Source organism: Ceratotherium simum, chromosome 24 (genome assembly GCF_057802395.1).
Source record: "Ceratotherium simum simum isolate JZ-2026a chromosome 24, ASM5780239v1, whole genome shotgun sequence".
NCBI classification, from domain to species: domain Eukaryota; kingdom Metazoa; phylum Chordata; class Mammalia; order Perissodactyla; family Rhinocerotidae; genus Ceratotherium; species Ceratotherium simum.
In genome coordinates this window covers 2891515-2910692 of record NC_141923.1, presented here as the reverse complement: position 1 = coordinate 2910692, position 19178 = coordinate 2891515, and the positions used below count along the sequence as shown (strand labels likewise).

At 41.5% G+C, this 19178-nt stretch overlaps 1 protein-coding gene across 7 annotated transcripts in view; it reads left to right on the top strand.

The window, feature by feature from the left end:
* The window catches only part of TDRD9 (tudor domain containing 9), a 122768-nt gene that overhangs the window by 15673 nt on the left and 87917 nt on the right, over positions 1–19178 (top strand). For 3 of the 7 annotated variants that reach the window (XM_087447850.1, XM_087447846.1, XM_087447844.1), the window contains exons 2-7: positions 2849–2955; positions 9112–9209; positions 10743–10964; positions 11502–11624; positions 15134–15214; positions 18012–18176. In XM_087447850.1, coding sequence (XP_087303976.1) covers positions 2849–2955; positions 9112–9209; positions 10743–10964; positions 11502–11624; positions 15134–15214; positions 18012–18176 — 796 coding nt within the window. The remainder of the gene's footprint in view (positions 1–2848; positions 2956–9111; positions 9210–10742; positions 10965–11501; positions 11625–15133; positions 15215–18011; positions 18177–19178) is intronic. The other 4 variants (XM_087447847.1, XM_087447845.1, XM_087447848.1 and 1 more) reach the window with 4 other exon arrangements.

Genomic DNA, 19178 nt, shown 5'->3' with positions numbered 1-19178 from the left:
GGCCGGAAGGCTGGGGCTTTATTGCCCTGCTCTGCCATGCACTTCCTGCAGCTGCATCCGCCTACATCCACATCCCTGGCCAAGCAGAGGGAAGACAGAGAAAGAAAAGGCAGTGAGGGTTTCCCCCACCCTCTTGGAGAGGGAGTTCTCCCTCAGAGTTTGAGGTACGTGCTGCCCCTGGAACATGAGAGAATGGAAAAAAGAAAAATAAAAACTGGTGACTGCCCATTTGGAGCATTCAGAGTCCCCTTTCCTGCCCGAGGCATAACTAGAGCTGCTCTCCAGGGTGCTCTGTCTGTGCCAGTGCCCGCTTCTGCATTTTGCACTGTGGCGAGTTCAGGTCAGGGGATACCAGTTAAAAAGTGGTAAACTCGCCGCTGATTTGGTGGTGCTCTGAATTCTGGTCTTCTTCCACGGTCTGCCTGTTACCGTTTCCTTTTCAGAGTCCTCAAATAGCTGCTGATGCATTCTGTCCAGAGTTGACAGCTTCATTCCATGAGAGACACAAGATGCCGTGTGCTTACTTGATCGTACCAGAAACTGGAACTCTGGAATCATTCTTGACTCCTCTTTTTCTGTTTTTTCATGCCACAGGTCTAATACGTCAGCATATTCTGTGGGCTTCACTTCACGGCTGCCTCTCTCATCTAAGCCGCATGGTCTCTGGCCTTGGTTACTGTGGTGGTCTGTTAGGTGGTCTCCCTGCTTCTGCTGTGTCTATGCCCCTGTTACCCCACCCTCCTTCACCTGGTCAGAGCCATCCTGTTAAAATAGGAGTCAGATATTGTTATTTCTCTCTGCTCAAAACCCATCTCACTCAGAGCAAAAGCCAAAATCCTTATAATTACCCCTGCCAGTCCTCCAGTACCCCGCCCTCCCCTCCTCTGGGAACTCCAGCTCTTCCCGGTACCTCTAGGCACTCCCAACCTCTTCCAGGCTCCCTCTGCTGGAGCCACATGGGCCTCCCGCCTCTCCCTGGCTCACTTGCCTCAGGGCTTCTGCTTTCTTCTGTTCTTGGTCAGGAGATCTTCCTGCTTACAGAGTTGCGTGGCCTTTCTCTTAACTTTCTTCGGATCTTTGCCTGAATGTCACTTATCCTCCTATTAACATTGCAACTCTCCTCACCCCATCTCTTCTGCCTTTTCTCTGTGTACTTATCACTGTCAAACATATTCCATGTTTCACTGTGTTCCTCTTCCTCAGCTAGACTGTATGTTCCGTGAGGGCAGTCTGCTAACTGCTTTATCCAAAGTGCTAAGGACAGTGCCTGGCATGAAGTCAGCCCTGAATTATTAATGTGTTGAGTGAATTAATGAGTAAATGTCAGGGAAACGGTAACCAAAAGAATGCTGATACAACTATTCTTTTTTTAAATAATTTTATTTATTTATTTATTTTTCCCCCAAAGCCCCGGTTGATAGTTGTATGTCATAGTTGCACATCCTTCTAGTTGCTGTATGTGGGACGCGGCCTCAGCATGGCTGCAGAAGCGGTGCGTCAGTGCGCGCCTGGGATCCGAACCCAGGCCGCCAGTAGCGGAGCGTGCGCACTTAACTGCTAAGCCACGGGGCTGGCCCGATGCAGCTATTAATATCAGGCAAAAGTGGATTTTAATGCAAATAGCATTTTCTTAAATTAAACCTCAAATTTCAAGAAGGGGTATCATATAGTCATTTCTCTGAGAAGAGTGCATTTAAATTAGACATTGGTAACAAAAACATAATTGATAGCAAATTTTGCATATCACACTGCAATTGTCTTTTTTCGTGTAATGTTTTGGACATTTTTATCTATTAGTATGAGTGTAGCTGTGGCATTCTTTAAAAATGATACATGTTAAGTAAGAGTATGCCATAATTTAGCTTGTCCCTCTGTCAGACATCTTTTTCAGGTTTTAACTATTACAAATATTATGAAAAGGTACCCTTCCTCCCTAGAATCCTTTATACCCTTATCCTGTTTTATTTTTCTTCTGTATCAGTAATGAGTATCTTATATAAATCTGTCTCCTTCACTAGAATGATAGTTTCATGAGGGGAAGGACTTTGTTTGGTTTATTGCTGTATCTCTGTGTCTAAGACAGTGCCTCGCATGTACCAGGTGTTCAGTATGTATTTGCTGAATGAATGAATGCTTTTGTGCGTGTCCTTCCACGCGCTTCCTTGTCTACGTGTGCAAATATTGCTCTAAGGAAGATACCAAGGGAAAAAGTGTTGACTTGCAGGATGTGTATAAGTTTTAATAGATACTGGCAGATTGCCCTTCAGAATAAATGCTCATAACCATTTATCACCCTCTTCCTATGATCTAAGAATATTTGTTCTTTTTGCCAATTTGAAGGATGAAAAAATGGTTTCTGTTTTTTTAATTTTTTTGTGAGGAAGATCAGCCCTGAGCTAACAGCCATGCTAATCCTCCTGTTTTTGCTGAGGAAGACCGGCTCTGAGCTAACATCTATTGCCAATCCTCCTCTTTTTTTTCCCCAAAGCCCCAGTAGATAGTTGTATGTCATAGCTGCACATCCTTCTAGTTGCTGTATGTGGGATGCGGCCTCAGCATGGCTGGAGAAGTGGTGTGTCGGTGCGCGCCTGGGATTCGAACCCGCGCCGCCAGTAGCGGAGCGCACGCACTTAACCGCTAAGCCATGGGGCTGGCCCCGGTTTCTCTTTGTTTTAATTTGCATCGACTTGGCAACTATCTGAATTTGAACGTATTTTCATTTGTTTATTGATCATTTTAATTTTTTCTTCTATGACAGTGTAAAAGTGACTGTTCAAGAATTCCTCTAGCACATGGGGATTTCTCGGCTTTTCGGAAACAATATACTAACTTTTAGTATTCTTTGCAGGCCACTTAGGCACAAGAGCTCAGAAATGGAGTATATTAACAAATACAGACAACTTGAAGCGCAAGATTTTGATATGTATGGCAGTGATCAGTCCACCACTGGGCCAGGTAAAGAAGTATTTAAATATCGTAAAATATGATGTGTGAGTTGTTCACATGTTAAAACATTAAATGCCTAAAAGTCTTTAAGAAATGTAGTACTTTGGTCAATAAAGAATCCATACTGCTTGTAAATTCGGGATTTTTTTGGGGGCACGAATATATGGTAGGTTGTAAATTGCTCATTTTTTTCTCTTTTAAATATAGTTCCTAAAAAGTCTGTTCTTTGGAAGACTAGTAGTGGTTCCTTACTTTACTATTAATTAGAATTACGTAAAATTTTTATTTAAAAATAATTATAGTTTTTTTTTTTTTTTTACAATAAACATGTTAAAACAAAATTTTAAACAATGCATAAATGTATAAAATAAAAGATAAAAGGACCTTCTTAATGCCTCCTACCCCCAAGGGTCACCTGTTCAGAATTTGAATTAAGCTAGTTACTTTCTTTGAGTATGCAGTTTTCTTTTTCTGAGCTGATTCTTATTAGCATTAGGCCCTATTCATATAGTAGAAGTCAGCTTTTGAGTCTTTGTTTTATAAAGGGTTATGTATATCAGACTTCTTAGCAATTCAGCCAGGAAGCTCTGCTTCCTGTCCTTCTGCCCTGGGTACATATGCTCAGACTTAGGGACAGAAGTTGGGGTTAGAGTAATACTTTTCTTTTTCAGCCTTTTTAAAAATTATGAAATACAGTCCATAATAATAGTACATTAATCCTTATCCTTCTGGGGATTTATTTGGGCTTCTTGACAATATAGAGTGTTGGTATCTTTCATCAGTTCTGGAAAATTCTGAGCCATTATCTGTACTCCACTCTTTCATTTAGTTTTTTACTTTTCATTTTTTTTTTTTGTCACTGTACTATATTCAGGTTAATTTCTCATTGTCTGTCTTTCACCTTAAAGTAAAACTAGCTTTGAGTTCTTTGCCTTCCTCCCTGTGTTCTTGCCTTTTATAGACTTCAGCCTGGTGTTTCCTCACTATCTCATTGACCCTTCAGTTCTTTTAAGATGATGTTTGTGTATTTCACCTAGCATCTTTAGTTGCCCTCTGGAGAAATATTTGTCTGAACAACCCAGTACATTATTATCAGAAGTGATAGTTCAAAATGTGCGTGTTCTTTGATCCAGTTTATACTTATGCCAAGAAAAGTACAAAGTTAAACTTACAAGAATGTTTACTACATTGTTGCTTATCTGTGGGAAGCCTTAGAAGCCTCTTAAATGTCAGTAGCAGAGGATTGGTGGTTTTATCTGTATAGTGGAGTACTCTGCAACTTTAATAGAAGCATGAAATAGCTGTATGTGTTATTGTGGAAGGACATCCATCATCTAATATTTCCATTTGGGGAAGCATATTAATTTTCAGGTGACAGATGATGTGATCTCTCTTGTTACATTTGTATATACTGGCCCTGGGGCACATGCACAAACCCAGCGCACACCACCTGCTGGTCCTGGAGCATGCCATATGGGATTGCCTCGTTTGGAAGTAGCTAGATTACAAATGAATGCCTGCAATTCAAAGTGTCTGCTCTTGTAACTTTTGATTTGGATTCACATTCGAAACTGCTATTTTCTTTCTCTGTCCCTGACATCTTAATATATTTGGAGCTTTTCACTAGACACTCACATAAATTATAGCTTTGGCTGCAGTTGGAGGATTCATTCAATGACCAGTGTTTATCAAGGTGTGTGCCAGGGACTGCATGAGACAGTGAGAGTATGATAGGTGAGAAGACCTGGTTCCTCCTCGTACGAAGATTATTGTTTCATCACGTAGCTACACAGAGAAGTGCTTTTGGAGGTAAATCCTCTGAAAGGCAGCTCTCTGGGGCCTAAGACAAGGGTTTCTGAGTTGAGTTGGGATATCAGGAAAGTAACAGTTGAGCTTGGAGCTGGAGGATGAATAGAAGTTACTGGGCAGTATGGGATCAGGGTGGACGGGAAAATGTGTGCATAGAGCCTGTGGTGGGAGAAAGCATGGGGCTCCAGCCCTGAAAGAGGGCCAGCGTGCTAGGGAGTCTAGAGTGGCCATGGGTGGGCCTGGGCAGGGTCAGTTGTAGGCTGAATTAATAACCCCCCAAAGAGGTCCACATTCCAAATCCCCAGAACCTATGAATTTGTTACCTTATGTGGTAAAAGGAACTTTGCAGCTCTAAGTTAAAGAGCTTGAGATGGGGAGATTGTCCAGGTGGACCCACTGCAATCACAGGGCTCTTCTAAGAGGGAGGCAGAAGAGGATCAGAGCTGGTAGTAGGGGATGTGACAATAGAATAGACATAGGTTGGAGTGATGTGAGAAAGTGGCCATGAGCCAAGCAATGCAGGCGACTTCTAGAAGCTGAAAAGGGACGGAAACGGATTCTTCCTTACAGACCGTCCCTCCCGAAGGAACCAGCTGTGCCAACATCTTGATCTTAGCCCAGTGAGATTGGTTTTGGACTTCTGACTTGCAGAACTGTAAGAGAATAAATGTATGTTGTTTTAAGCCACTAACTTTCTGGTAATTTGTTACAGCAGCAATAGAAAACTAATACAGTTGTATTGGTTGAGGCTGGATGAGATAGAGGCGTGAGTAGTAATGGCCATGGGCCATAACTAAGAATTTTGGTCTTAATATTCAGAGCATTGGGAAACTTTAAATATTCTAGGTTTTTCTTGGGATGAATGTGAAGGGAGGAGAGGAATGTCATGTGATTAGATTTGTGTTTTGAGAAGACCACTCTGGTCATATTGGAGGGAATGGATTGGAGGGGCTAGAGCCGACTTGAGGAGAAGAGTTGGGAGGAGTCCCACTAGTCCAGGAGAGACTTGATGGTGATGACTAGGGGATGGCAGTGAAGCTGGGGAGCCAAGCTGGTCAGGGGACTCACCTGACAGGACCTGGTGATGTGTTGGGTGTGGATGTGAGAGAGAAGGGGCCATGGGAGGCAGGGAGGTGCTGGTGCTGCTCCACATTGTGAAGTGCTGAAGTGCCTTTGGAGCACTGAAGAAGAGAGATGAGGTTATCATACGTGTGTGTGTGTGTGTGTGTGTGTGTACACAGAGCTATTTCTGTTTCTATGTTTATATTAAAACCATGACATCACACCGATACCTCTAATTCCAGTCCAGAACCACAGGTTTCAACATGAACATTCTGTTTTATCCAGTTGTAAAATACTTTGATTCAAAATACTTTCAATTTTGGGGTGATAGAGGTGCCATTTCATCTATGTAAGTGTTTTTAAAAATTATTTCTAAATAGAAATCCCAGAACGCACAAGCAGTGAATTTCTATAGATTACATTAGAATCATTTTATATAGTTAAAGCTGAATCACTTAAAAAAATTGAGATTTAATAGCATTTCCTAACAGCTTGAGCCTGGTTCCAAATTGTGGACTCCTACAAGGTTTCTGATGCTTTTGTGTGACAGTTTTGAATTTGTCCTGGGATGGTGTCTTTAGGTTGTGATTAAATGCTGCGATGCTGCCTCCCTTTTAATTTGGTGATATTTTCAGTGGTTGTTTTCATCCTCCTTACAGTGTTTCTCCTGGTTTTAAGAGAATAGCCTATGTGGAATATATAACTGAAAAGGGAAACATTCAAGTTAAGTTAATTTTGTATTCATAATACCATCCCATACTTGGATAAAATGATATATAATAGTTTATTTTGAAGATTTAACTTTATAGTTAAATCAGTAATACAGTAATTAAACTTATTTTCTATAATGTACAGTGTCTAGATTTTAAGATAAAGAAATATTATTGTGTTCTCCAGTTAAAATCCATTATATACTGTCTGGAACCCCTAACAGCTGAAATTTTTGGTTAGATTTTATATTTGGTTGATGGTGATATAGTGGGGTGGCTTAGTGGAGAGAAACTAGCATTTTTTTATGGTTTCCAGTTTTTTCCAGTTCATGTAAAATATTTTAATGTTAATTTAGGATAAAGCGATAACAGGAAACTAAAAATAACAAATTTGGGGTTGAGATATTTCTCATGTCACTTTTGGATTACACTTTGCCATATGTAGTTTGTTGATTTGCCTTTAATTATCCATTTTCTTTGAGAACTTAACCATGATGCTTTCCTGGTCGCCTACCTTTGATTTTCCTGCTGATGCACAGATGAAAGAGCGGACGGCCGTGAACATCTCTCTCTTTGGTTTCCTGTCCTCCCTCTGGCGGTAGACATGGAGGCAGGACCTGATTTGTGCTGGGTCTGCTTCAGCCAGTGACCTAAAAATGTCAGACTGTGTTTTGTGTTACAAGGAGGAAGGGCTAGGGTTTAGACAGTACTGTTAGGACTTTTGGAATTTTTTTTGTGTAAAATTTGTCTTTAAGTCGCAACCTTCAAAATGCATGTAATCAAGGAATGTAAGTCACATCAGTGTTGTCAGAGTACCGTTTCGTGTAGCAGCACTGAATCTGGGCTTAAAGTCTCTCAGCAAAAAATACAGCTGCTGCCTTTTTGTTTTTCTAAAGGAGTCTGTCACCTCTCCCCTTTGCAGAGCTCGTCCCAGAGCCCCTCACTCACGTTGTCCCCACTGCTTCTCCCTCCCTCCGTCTCCCAGCGGTGTCCCCTGTCTGTCCTCACTCACAGGGCTGCATGGATTCTCACCCCTTAACGTATTACGTTAAAAAGGCCTATTATCGATTGATGAACCTACCAGCGTTAAGAATGGGAAGGTATATGTTTGTTTTTTCCCAATTTGTGTATATATTATCTCAGTTCTTATATTTGTGGGCTGGCCTGCGTCCTCAGCTACCATTTGGAGTTCCAAATAATTTAATGAAATGTTGGAACCATTTGTAAGTTAGGAACTGCCACACATTGAATTTTGCTGAAACTCAGTGTTTTGAAGGTAGTGTGGTTAGTTTTAAGGACTCTAGCTGAGAGTGCTCCTAGAAGGGGTGAGACTGGGAATAAGTATATCAATTGGGAAAACAGGAAGACATCAGTGATTGTGTTTTTTTTTTTTAAAGCTGAAAGGAGTAGTGGAAGGAAAGTGAGATGTGATAATGGAAAGAAAATGCATGTTTTAGAGAGTTTGGCAGTCAGTAGTAAGGTTGACTGGAGGATTAGAAAGCCATTCAGGGCAGGACTTAGAGAACTTTCCCCCTAAGTCAGTGGCCACTGATGCCCTAGAAAGAACAGTTATCCACAAAGAAGACACTTTTGCTTTGGGAGATTATAACAGATCTGGCTCCTCTGTTTTTAAAATTCAGAACCGGTACTACACACCTTGATTCAAATATAGGAAAATAGCCATATTTTAATTATATATTATTAGGCCAATTACAAAACTCAGAATATATGTAGGGAAAAAAAGTAGGCAAGCACAAGTAAAGCTTGGATATGTGTGAATCAGGTGGGAAGGGATGATGACAGAATGTGGAGGGGAGAGGTTGGGCAGAGGAGTGAGGGCTGGGAGGAAAAGGAAGGGTGGGGCGTGGGGGAGAGACACCTGGGAGGAGAACCAGCTCAGTCTGACCATTCAGGAGAGACAGGGAGGCTTAACAGTTGATTGATTTTGGAAGTAAACATTATTTCCCAGGAAAAGTTTGTATCCCATGAATTTTGATGATATGTCAGTTTGTCAAGTGATGATTAGAGGTCCAGAATTTGTAGCATAGCTGGAGAGTAGCGCATCTGTTTATAAGAGGATGTTGGATAGGTCAGACTATCAGAGCGCCACATCGTGTGTCATTATCAGAGTCAAATTGCCCCTTTTCATGATAGCGGTAGTTTGTAAGTTGTGTTTGGTTGTCTACTACCAATTTATTTTAGTAGCAAGGAATGAACACTTAACAAATTGGTGTGTTCTATTGAAATTTCAAATAAAAGTTTGTTCTGTAAGCTAACCATTTTAGTACCATTTTCAAGTGATGAGTACTGTGTTTTACAGGTCTTTTATCATAGAAGGTAGTACTAAGCACATCATCGATGGCTGTGAAGGAGGGGTAAGAATGTGCTTAGCTTATATAAGTTGTTAAGAGTGGGTACAAAGCAAATTTTCTGCTTGCACTGTTAGCCTGTAGAACATGTATTTTTGTATTTGTGCATGTGTACGTATATATGCTGTATATAGAGATTAGATAGAGCACTGGGGTTGCTTACTTTGTCTTTTTTCAGATAAGAAATAGCATTGTATTGTTTTTTCTGAATCCAGGTCCAAGGCCACCTTTGGCTAAGTTAAGCAATGTTACCTGCGTCCCAGAGACAACTTATAAATATCCTGATTTGCCTATAAATCGATGTAAGGAAGAGGTAAAATTATTTTTTTTGTAATGTAATTTTGATGTTTGAATAAATGCTCGAGGCTCAGCACTTTTGTCTTGTAGTTTGAAAGTGATGAGGTGCCAGGTGAGCACACCTGGCGTGTGCAAGACCCTGTGGCAGCCAGTGGAGGGTGTGCCGGGCATGGGAGGTGGTTGTATACAGTAACCACATTGAGGGTCTTCCTTTGACTGTGCTTCATTTGTTCAGCCTTCCCCTGAGCTCATCTCCTCACACTGAGTTTGTTGTCTAGTCTTCCCTCCCCTAGAAGAGCTGTGAGTAAACACCTGCTCATCCCTGGGAGAACTGCTTATGGAAAGAAGCTCACTGCCCAGTCTTTTTATAATGCAAATAATGCACCCGAGCCCCGGGACTCTCCAGCATTTCATTGGGTTTTCTTTACGCTTTTGCTCGTTTTTCTGCCTAGTGATCGATTTGATCAATCATTGATATATCATTTTATGAACAATGCTGGGCCAGATGTAGTGGCAGGATGATTACGTTTTTAATTAGTTATGTGTTATTAAACATGGTTAAAAGTAAGCATATTGAAACTTTTATCAAGTATACTAGTGGAAGAAGTGGTTACAGATAAAACAAAAACTGTAAATGTTTCAAATTTAATTTTTATTTTGCTTTAGATTGAATCACACAACTTTGTAGAGTAGATGTAGTTCATTAATTTTTAGAGACCAATAGTCAAATTGATTTGTATTCCCTGACCGTAGCAATTGCTAGAGAGATAAGAGCTTAGATGAATTTGGGGTGGACGTAGGGGAGTGTTGGGGAGGAATTGGATTGAAGTTTTAAAAATGCTCTATTTGGGCCGGCCCCGTGGCTTGGCGGTTGGGTGTGCGCGCTCTGCTGCTGGCAGCCTGGGTTCGGATCCCGGGCGTGCACTGACGCACCGCTTCTCCGGCCATGCTGAGGCCGAGTCCCACATGCAGCAGCTAGAAGGATGTGCAACTGTGACATGCAACTATCTGCTGGGGCTTTAGGGGGGGAAAAAAAAATTAAAAATGCTCCATTCATTCTGTAAGTGGGACAGTGGAAATGAATTGTTTAAAAATGTGTCTGAAGAATTTCAAATGAAATTTAAAAACTGCTTGAGTGTAATAACAGCTGTGTTTTCATGTTTCTCAGAATTTCATGTGCAGTAGAATTATTTTAAAATTTTAAAATAATATAAGTTTAGACTTAGCAAGAGCTATAGAAATCTAGTTTGTTATTTTTATTTTTATAGATGAAGAAACTGAGACCTAGAGAGCTGAAGTTGGCCTGGTTTTTCCATAGCCATAACAGTTACTGTTCATAGTGGTCAGATTGGTTTTAAACATAGCAACCATGTGGAACCTTCTTGCTCTCTTTTGTGATGTTTAGATGGTTATTAATTTAACTTTTAAAGATGAAAGGAAAATAAATCCTGAAAGTCTTCCTAGGATAAAGCTTTTGGTTCATAGGTAATACTTTACATTGTTGTTAATTTTGCAGCAATTTTGAAAGAATTTTTTTTCTAAATTCTAGGTTATTTCTTTGATAGAAAGTAATTCTGTGGTAATTATTCATGGTGCCACAGGGAGTGGTAAAAGTACTCAGCTCCCACAGTATATCTTGGATCATTACATTCAACGCTCTACCTACTGCAACATTGTTGTTACCCAGCCCCGGAAGATAGGGGCCAGCAGCATCGCCAGGTGGATTAGTAAAGAGCGCGCCTGGACTTTGGGGGGTTTGGTGGGCTATCAGGTGAGACAGAGAGAATCATCTCTCTCCTTGTTGGTTTTTTATTCTATGTAGGTTGATGATAGGACGTGATTATTTTCTGTTGGATAATTGTTGCTTATAGAGCCAGTTGCTTATCAAGCAGGACTATGGCATACTTTTAAAAATAGTGCAACTCTGAGTTTCTTGAAAATAACTTTAATTCCTTTCCCAGTTGAATAGGAAAGAAGTGAGAATTCTCAGACTCAGGCTTTTATAATTTTATCCTTTCATTTATATTTTTGTACGTAGATGTCTTTGTACACAATTCACTTAACGTAAAAATGATATAGATAGAATGACTAGATAAGCCAAACTCTCCCCCCACCAAAAAAAAGAGAAGAAAAATAATCAGCTTAACTTCAGTTTTAATTTGGATCCCATATTTTTTGTGATATACAATAATTTTTTATTCCCCTTCTTACCTCTATGATAAAATGGACATAGACTGGTTTGGTAGTTAAATGCGTGCCATTTAAACCTGAAAATTTTCTCCTTTCTCTTTTTCTTCCCCAATTTTAGGTAGGGTTGGAGAAAATAGCAACGGAAGACACTAAGTTAATTTATATGACAACGGGAGTCCTGCTTCAAAAAATAGTTAGTGCCAAGAGTTTGATGGAGTTCACACATGTCTTCATTGATGAAGTAAGTGCCTGTTTTACATAGCTCTGCTCTTATGTTCGTGTTCTTATTTTACAAGAGAATACAGTGCAAGTTACTGTAAGTGTTGTCTACTTGTAAAGTGTCATAAAGTACCTGGGGTCTATATGTGCTTATTCTACTGAGGAATGTTGATTTTCTGTTTTTATTTTTTGCTCTTTGTTCCAAAATGTGGGTGGAGAGGTTGAGGACTATGGAAAGATTCCTTCTGTAGAGCAGGGGTTGGCAGACTACAACCCTCAGGCCAAATTTGGCACCTCTTCTTGTAATAAAGTTTTATTGGAACACAGTTTTCTCATTGTTTATGGTTGCTGCTGTGCTGCAACAGAAGAGATGAGTAGTTGTGACAGAGACTGTATGTTCTGCAAAGCTTGAAATATTTATTTTCTGGCCTTTTGTAGGAAAAGTTTGTCAGTCCCTGGTTTAGAGTGTTAGCCACATCAGATAGTTAATTTAGTTAACTGTCTAGTTAATTTAATTGTATGTAGGTATTTTTAGCACCTTACAGGTACTTTCTATCTAATAAAACAAGGACAGTATCTTTACCAAAAACCCAATAAATATAAGATGTTGATTTATTCACCTTTCTAAAAAAACCTCTAAGTATTGTGAACCCTTTGTTTGTGCCAGTTTTAGCTTTCCAGACTTTTCTCAGTAAGGATGGAATAGTTCATTGATTTTGCTTGTATTTTAGCAAGAATTTTTTGAGGTGGGGGGATGTCAGGTTCAAACAACTTTCCCTGGAGTTTTGGAAATGCCTCCACTCCAAACTCTGAGTTTTAAACGTGATCAGTGATTATGCCTTGAGAGACTTTACTTATTTCTCAAGAAATTAGAAACTTCAGCAAATAAATAGGATTTGTGGGAGGTTGTAAGATGGGGCTGGAGTGCCTGATAGAGGCTGAACTGAAACCATCTGGGCAGCCGTTTAGCGTAAGGTCTCTCTACTCTCTTGCCATGTCATTAGTAATTCTGAAACATCCTGCAGGAAAGCTGAGTGGGTGCACTTGCGATCTGTGTACATTTCCTTGGTTTTAAATTGCTGTGGGGTGTTCAGGAGAGTAGAAGGTGGAAAAATGATTTGTTGTTATTCTTCACAAGATATGTGACGTACACTACGGTTCAGAATTTCTCTTTGGCTTTTGGCAATTTTGAGCGTCTTTAGATTAGGTAGAGATGAAATTCAAATTTAATAGGCGGTATACCCAAAGGTGGTATTATAAAGGCCACAGTCAGTACCGTTTATTGAGCCTGTTACTGAGGGCTCCGCATAGCAGATGGTGCCGCAGAGTTCACCCTGGCTGGTTTACTCTGGAGCTCTCCCGCTGATCCTTCTGACTGGCCAAGTAGGCTGCTTTGCACACACATACACGAGTGACTCGGACATACCCATCCACACTGCATCATTCCTGAAGCTGCACCATAATAGTTGAACAAAAGTTGGCTCCTCTCTGCAAGAGTGTGCCCTACGAGGGAGAGGTAGCTCGAAGAGAACTGTCTTGTCTCTTTGATAGAACTTCCCACTCTACCACTGTATCCCAGCGGCTAGGAGGCGCTCTAATAATTATATGCTTAAGAAATGAATAGCTTGGATACACCTGAAGTTTTAGGTTTACAAGCAGTATTGTTCCTATTGTGTGGTCTGATCTGAATTTCAAAAGAAATCTAAGAGCAGAAGTTGAAGGTGACCAGGCAGTTGAAAATGGAATGATAATGTTTTTAACTTCTTAGCTGTTGAAAAAAAATAAACTAGCTTCAGGTAAATCATTTATTCAATAAAGGTTTTTCGAGTACCTGCCTCATTAGGTGCTGAGGTTATAAAGACAGATAAGTCGTAGTTTCTGCTCTCAGCCACTCTCCTGGGGAGACAGGTGCCTGCTGAGGGCTGTGTATTCATGTGCTACGGAGAGAGCCTGAGGAGATCCTGGAGATAGAGGGGCTAGTGGGGTCCTCAGGGCGGGAGGTGGATCCTGGAGATAGAGGGGCTAGTGGGGTCCTCAGGGCGGGAGGCGGAGGCAGGGCTGACCACAAGAGCCGGGGAGAAGCCAGGTTGTGTAAAGTCCGAGTGTGGAGGAGGTGGGGGTCTGAATGCTGAGGCGACATCGTTTTGGGGTCTTCACTGAGGATAGCTTTTATTTTTCTTCCTCAAGTCAGAGACAGAAGGTTTGTGTTGAGGAAGTGTGAGGGAGTCTGGTGATAGAATGAATAAGAATTAGATTTATAGTGCTGTCTATTAGGATTTCCAGCTGTTGTACATGAACGTTAAATACTTTTCCGCTACTGGTTTTTTCTCTTCTTTTCTCTATACTCCTTCCCTACGCTTCTGCGTCAGTGGGGAGTGAAGAAGATAGTAGGACCGGAATGGCACTGGCTGCAGACTAAATGATCAGGCTTTTCACACTGAGAAAACTTCTCCCTTCTTCACACTCAGTAGCTAATCTTCACTTTGACAGAGAAATGTCCCAGAATAGAATCTCACTGTCCCCTTGTGCATTGAGGTATCCTGACCAAGTGGTGGAAAAGTAGCCACCTGTGCCCTAGCTGGCTCTGGGGTGGGGCAGGGTGGGGAGGCTGGGGGAGCTGGAGGTCCTTGGGTCAGCTGAGCCCGGAAGGTCTCTGTCTGAGGAGGGCTGTGAAGCCACGCTCTCCCCGAGTGCTCCTGCAGCTCCTAACCTAGTTCTGCTTTACCTGCTTATTTTTTACTTTTGTGAGGAGGACCAGCCCTGTGCTAACATCCATGCCAATCCTCCTCTTTTTTGCTGAGGAAGACTGGCTTTGGGCTACCATCTGTGCCCATCTTCCTCTACTTTATATGGGATGCTGCCACAGCATGGCTTGACAAGTGGTGTGTCAGTGCGTGCCCGGGATCCGAACCTGCGAACCCCAGGCCGCCGCAGCGGAGCATGTGCACTTAACCGCTTGCGCCACCAGGGCAGCCCCTGCTTTACCTGCTTTTGACTGATCCAGCGTTTCCAGGGCCAACCCTGCCCACTCTTGGGAACTGCAGTCCTCCGCATCACAAAACACATGCTGCCCGGGCACAGCTTCTGCCCTGTACGTATGTGCTGAAATAGCAGTCTAGCTGGAGGCTGTGCAGAGGTGTGTGGTAGGCAAGTGGTGGTATAGGGAGGTTGTTCCAGTGGTTTTCTGTGCTGGGGATGGTGGAGATGATTTTGGTTGTCACAGTGCCTAAGAGCACCACTGGCATTGAGTGGGCAGGGCCAAGGATACTAAATAGTACTCTGTTCCAGTGCCAGCAGGGTCCCGGAGAGAAGCACCAAGGGCCTCTTTTGTGCTCTTTGGTTTGTGAGCTGATGTTCTTTGCATCTTCTTAACCAGGAGTAATACCAGTCCTTGAGGAACTGCTGTTACAGAGAGCTGCTTTGTCCCCAGTCTCCTAGGGGCACCAGTAACCCCCTTTCCCTCTGCTCAGTCAGCAGTGATGTGTGCGGTGCTTGATGCCATGTGGGGGTGCCCCCTTTTTTATTTTGTAGGTCCATGAACGTACTGAAGAAATGGATTTCCTGTTGTTGGTAGTCCGCAAACTTTTAAGAACAAATTCACGTTTTGTGAAGGTAAATTTGATTTCATGAGTAACAGAAATATTTAGGGTTAAGATTTATTATTTAGTTTTGTTTCTCTTATTTTATTTTATTATTTTTTTTGTGAGGAAGACTGGCCCTGGGCTAACCGCGCCCATCTTCCTTCACTTTATATGGAACGCCGCCACAGCGTGGCTTGACAAGTGGTGCGTCAGTGCGTGCCCAGGACCCGAACCGGCGAACCCCGGGCCGCTGCAGCGGAGCACACACATTTAACCGCTTGTGCCACTGGGCCGGCCCCTGTTTCTCTTATTTTAACAGAAACAGTTGAAAGCAGTGACTCCTAAAATTCACTGTCATGTGTAGTATTCCAAATTTTGCTAGGAAGCTGGCTAAAGGGCATTCTCTTAGGACCAGAGTATGTAATACTTTTTGGTTATTATGTTGCATTAAATTCTAAAATTTTCTCCAGGCTTCAGAAAATGATCTAATAATAGTTGACAGTAATGAAATGCTGGGTATCAGAGCACTGCTTTTAGTTGAATAAGTACCACAATTTAAAGGTACGTGAATATCTTTGCAACCTCTGTTTTAAAAATAGCACGAAGGCACATTAAAGTATGGGAACAGTTACATGCATTGCTATTTTAGAGACTTAAGTTATGAGTTAACTGAAAGTCCATGGGAATGGTAAATATTGTTTACATCTTAACTTGAACAAAAAGAAAGGCATGAACTAGGCCAAAATAACGAAGGATTTATAATAATTATGCGATCCACCCATAGCTGGGTCTGTCCAACTATGCTTACTGGAGGTCTTCTGGAAACAGCTTTATAAAAGGTAGCAGTGATTGGGATGTGCACATCATTATGTAAAGGGATTGCGAGAGGATTTACTGGCAATGGAAAACAATTGTTTTTTAAATCATCAAATATTTTGCCTTCAAGTGTTTTATCTGTTTATTCGTTTAGGGAAACATTTGTTCTCCTCTTCCCCACCCGCCAACCTTAGAATGTTCACATTCTTACCTGGTGGGCACTAAATAAATGGAACCTGAAATTTGCAGTAAGTTGTCTTATTGCTTGAGATGACTGTAAAATGAATGAGAGAATTTGGCTATTTCATTCCTTTCTGGAATTTTAACTTCAAGATGGCATTGAGGATTGTTGAACATATCAGGGCCTTTCTTGATTGTCATTTTAAGACTTTTCTTTTTTACTCTAAGATAATGACTTGATTACATGTTTTTTTAGTTTTTCAGTAGTAGAGAGAGTTAAGAGTGTTGGTGAATTTAGAAAAATCTACCACACTGCTGAAAATGGTGGTCAGGAGTTTGGTACTTATTGTAGCAGTGGTAGGAAATGGTTTGTCAGTTTCAGTATTTTCGTGATTTATTAAAAAGTATATGAAGCAGAATATGTTCTAAATATAGAACCTTATATAATGTATGTAGTTGGGCCAGGAAATTAGAAATCAAGTTCTAGATGGTTTAGGAATAAGTTTTATGAAACTTTCAAAAAATTTTTTTTAATTATTATCTCTTTTTTAAAAAGAGAGCTGCTGTCAGAGACTTAGATGCAGGAGCATAGGCAGATGGGCCTTAAAGTCTCCCCTTCCTCTCCCCACCTAAACCTTTACAGGTCCCTGGATCTGTGCCGTCCCCCAGCCCAGTGACCCTGCTGTCACTGCTGGCTGACCAGACTCAGCCCAGGCCCACCCTGGACAAGCGTCTTGGGCAGGCTGCCGAGATGTCGGTTTGGAGGAGAGGCTGATCTGCCTGGGGGAGGGCGCAGGATGACGAGGCTGGTGGCGAAGCTAAATCTTTGCTGCCTTGAGCAGTCTAGATTTGGCCTTATGTCTGCATGCTGCCTCAACAGAACAAAAGCCCTGCAGTTGGCTAACCTCACTGGTCCTTAGAAGATAGTTGAGGATCACTTCCTGTGACTGGGTGTGCCCCGGGGGGGCCACTCTTACTCGCCAAGTGGCTTCTCAGAGCCTTCCTTCAGGCGTCTCATTCAAAGTGAGTTCTGGTCAATATGGTTTTTACCATTTGTATCTAACATCAAAGGAGAAAATACAGATATTTTGTTTATTCAGTAACTGTACTGATAATGCCTATAGTTTGCTTTTCTGGTAAGATTTACACTACAGAAATCCTAAAATTGCCGGATGCAGTGAGTGGTCAGCAGGCTGCAGATAGCTGTGTTTACCCACTGCTTAGCATTTCGGAGACTGGTGAATGGTGCAGATCCTTCGTAATGCTGCCGCCTCCTCCAGGGCACATCTGCTGTGCTATGGATGCTGCTCCTGGCATTCGTGGCTGAGTTTCTTAAGGATATCATCCCATATTTGCTTTTTGGCAAAGCTGAAGCCTGCAGTCAGTCCCTGAGCCTTCTCTGTTCTGCTCTGGTCTGGACTGGTTCCTCCCTGCTGCTGCACAGCTGTTGTCCTAAGACTGCTCCAGATTCTTGGCCTAGCGCCAAGGTTTTCTGGCTCTCTTGTCTTCATCTTTGCTGCTTCACTGCCTCATTTTTCTGGAACACAATATCTAGTAACTTATTCTGTTTTAAATTAGTTTTATGATACAAAGTTTGTTTTTAGATAAATGGTTATGACTTAGCTGTATTGGAGATAGGTAGTTTCTCACTTGATAAAATAATTGAAGAGAAATAGTAAAAGTTGTTATTTCTGAGTATTCTTAAAACTGCAATAATTTGTATTACACTAGAGATTAAATCAGCATATTCTATTGAAGTTTCAGAAGTTATTAAATCAGTTATTATTATTATCATTATTTTGTTTATTTTAATGGTTTCTCTTACTCTATAGGTAGTCCTGATGTCAGCCACCATCAACTGTAAAGATTTTGCGGATTACTTTGCTGTTCCTGTTCAGAACAAGATGAACCCTGCATATATTTTTGAAGTGGAAGGAAAGCCCTATGCAATTGAAGAGTATTATCTTAATGATTTGGAGCATGTTCATCACAGTAGGGTTTGTTGGAATGCATTGTTTCTTTTTTTTTTTTCTTTTGTGAGGAGATCAGCCCTGTGCTAACATCTGCCAATCCTCCTCTTTTTTTGCTGAGGAAGACTGGCCCTGGGCTGACATCCGTGCCCATCTTCTTCCACTTTATATGGGATACCACCACAGCATGGCTTGCCAAGCAGTGCGTTGGTGCGCGCCCAGGATCCGAACCAGTGAACCCTGGGCTGCAGCAGAGCGCGCGCACTTAACTGCTTGCGCCACCAGGCTGGCCCCCATTGTTTCTTTTATAGTGACTCAACTTTTATGTTGGATGAAACCGGCATTCGTTAGCTACGATTGCAAGGCTCTACTGGAGCTTGAAATCAGAGAAGAGAGGTGGTGTGGATCAGGACTAGAGAAGAATAAGAGGCAGGAAACTCCTGGGTTTATAGTTCTGATCTGTGAACATAGTAAACGCTCACATTGTATATCCCTGTGAAAATGATTGGGGCTGGTTGCATACTTTGTTGATGATGAAAAATAAAATGTGAGATTTTAGTCAGCTACAAAATTGTAGATTCACGTGGGTGGGGGAGGTAATTTTATTTCAAATTTTATTTTGATTAAACAAATTTTCTAGTGTAAGTTGTGTTGATCTAAACTGAAGGAGGATTGTATTGTGGTAACAGTGAGGAACTGTGATAATATATTCTTATGAAAAGTCACAGTTAATTTAATATGGGTAATACATTTACGGGATTTGAAAATGAAAAGTATAAGCAGCTATAAAAGATCTTCTTCCTACTCCTGTCCTGTCTCTGCCCAGCTCCTCTCCTAACGAGAGGCAGCCATTGTTGTTATGTCCTTCTACGGCTCTGCAAGCAAGTAGGGATGTGCTGTGTCTCCTTCACAGACGTGGCATTGTTCTACGTGCCCTTGCTCTTTTCACTTCCCTAGTCACTTCTTTGCATATCAGTATGTAGTTTCTTCATTCTCTGTCTAGAGCTCATAACATTCCTTCATGTGAAT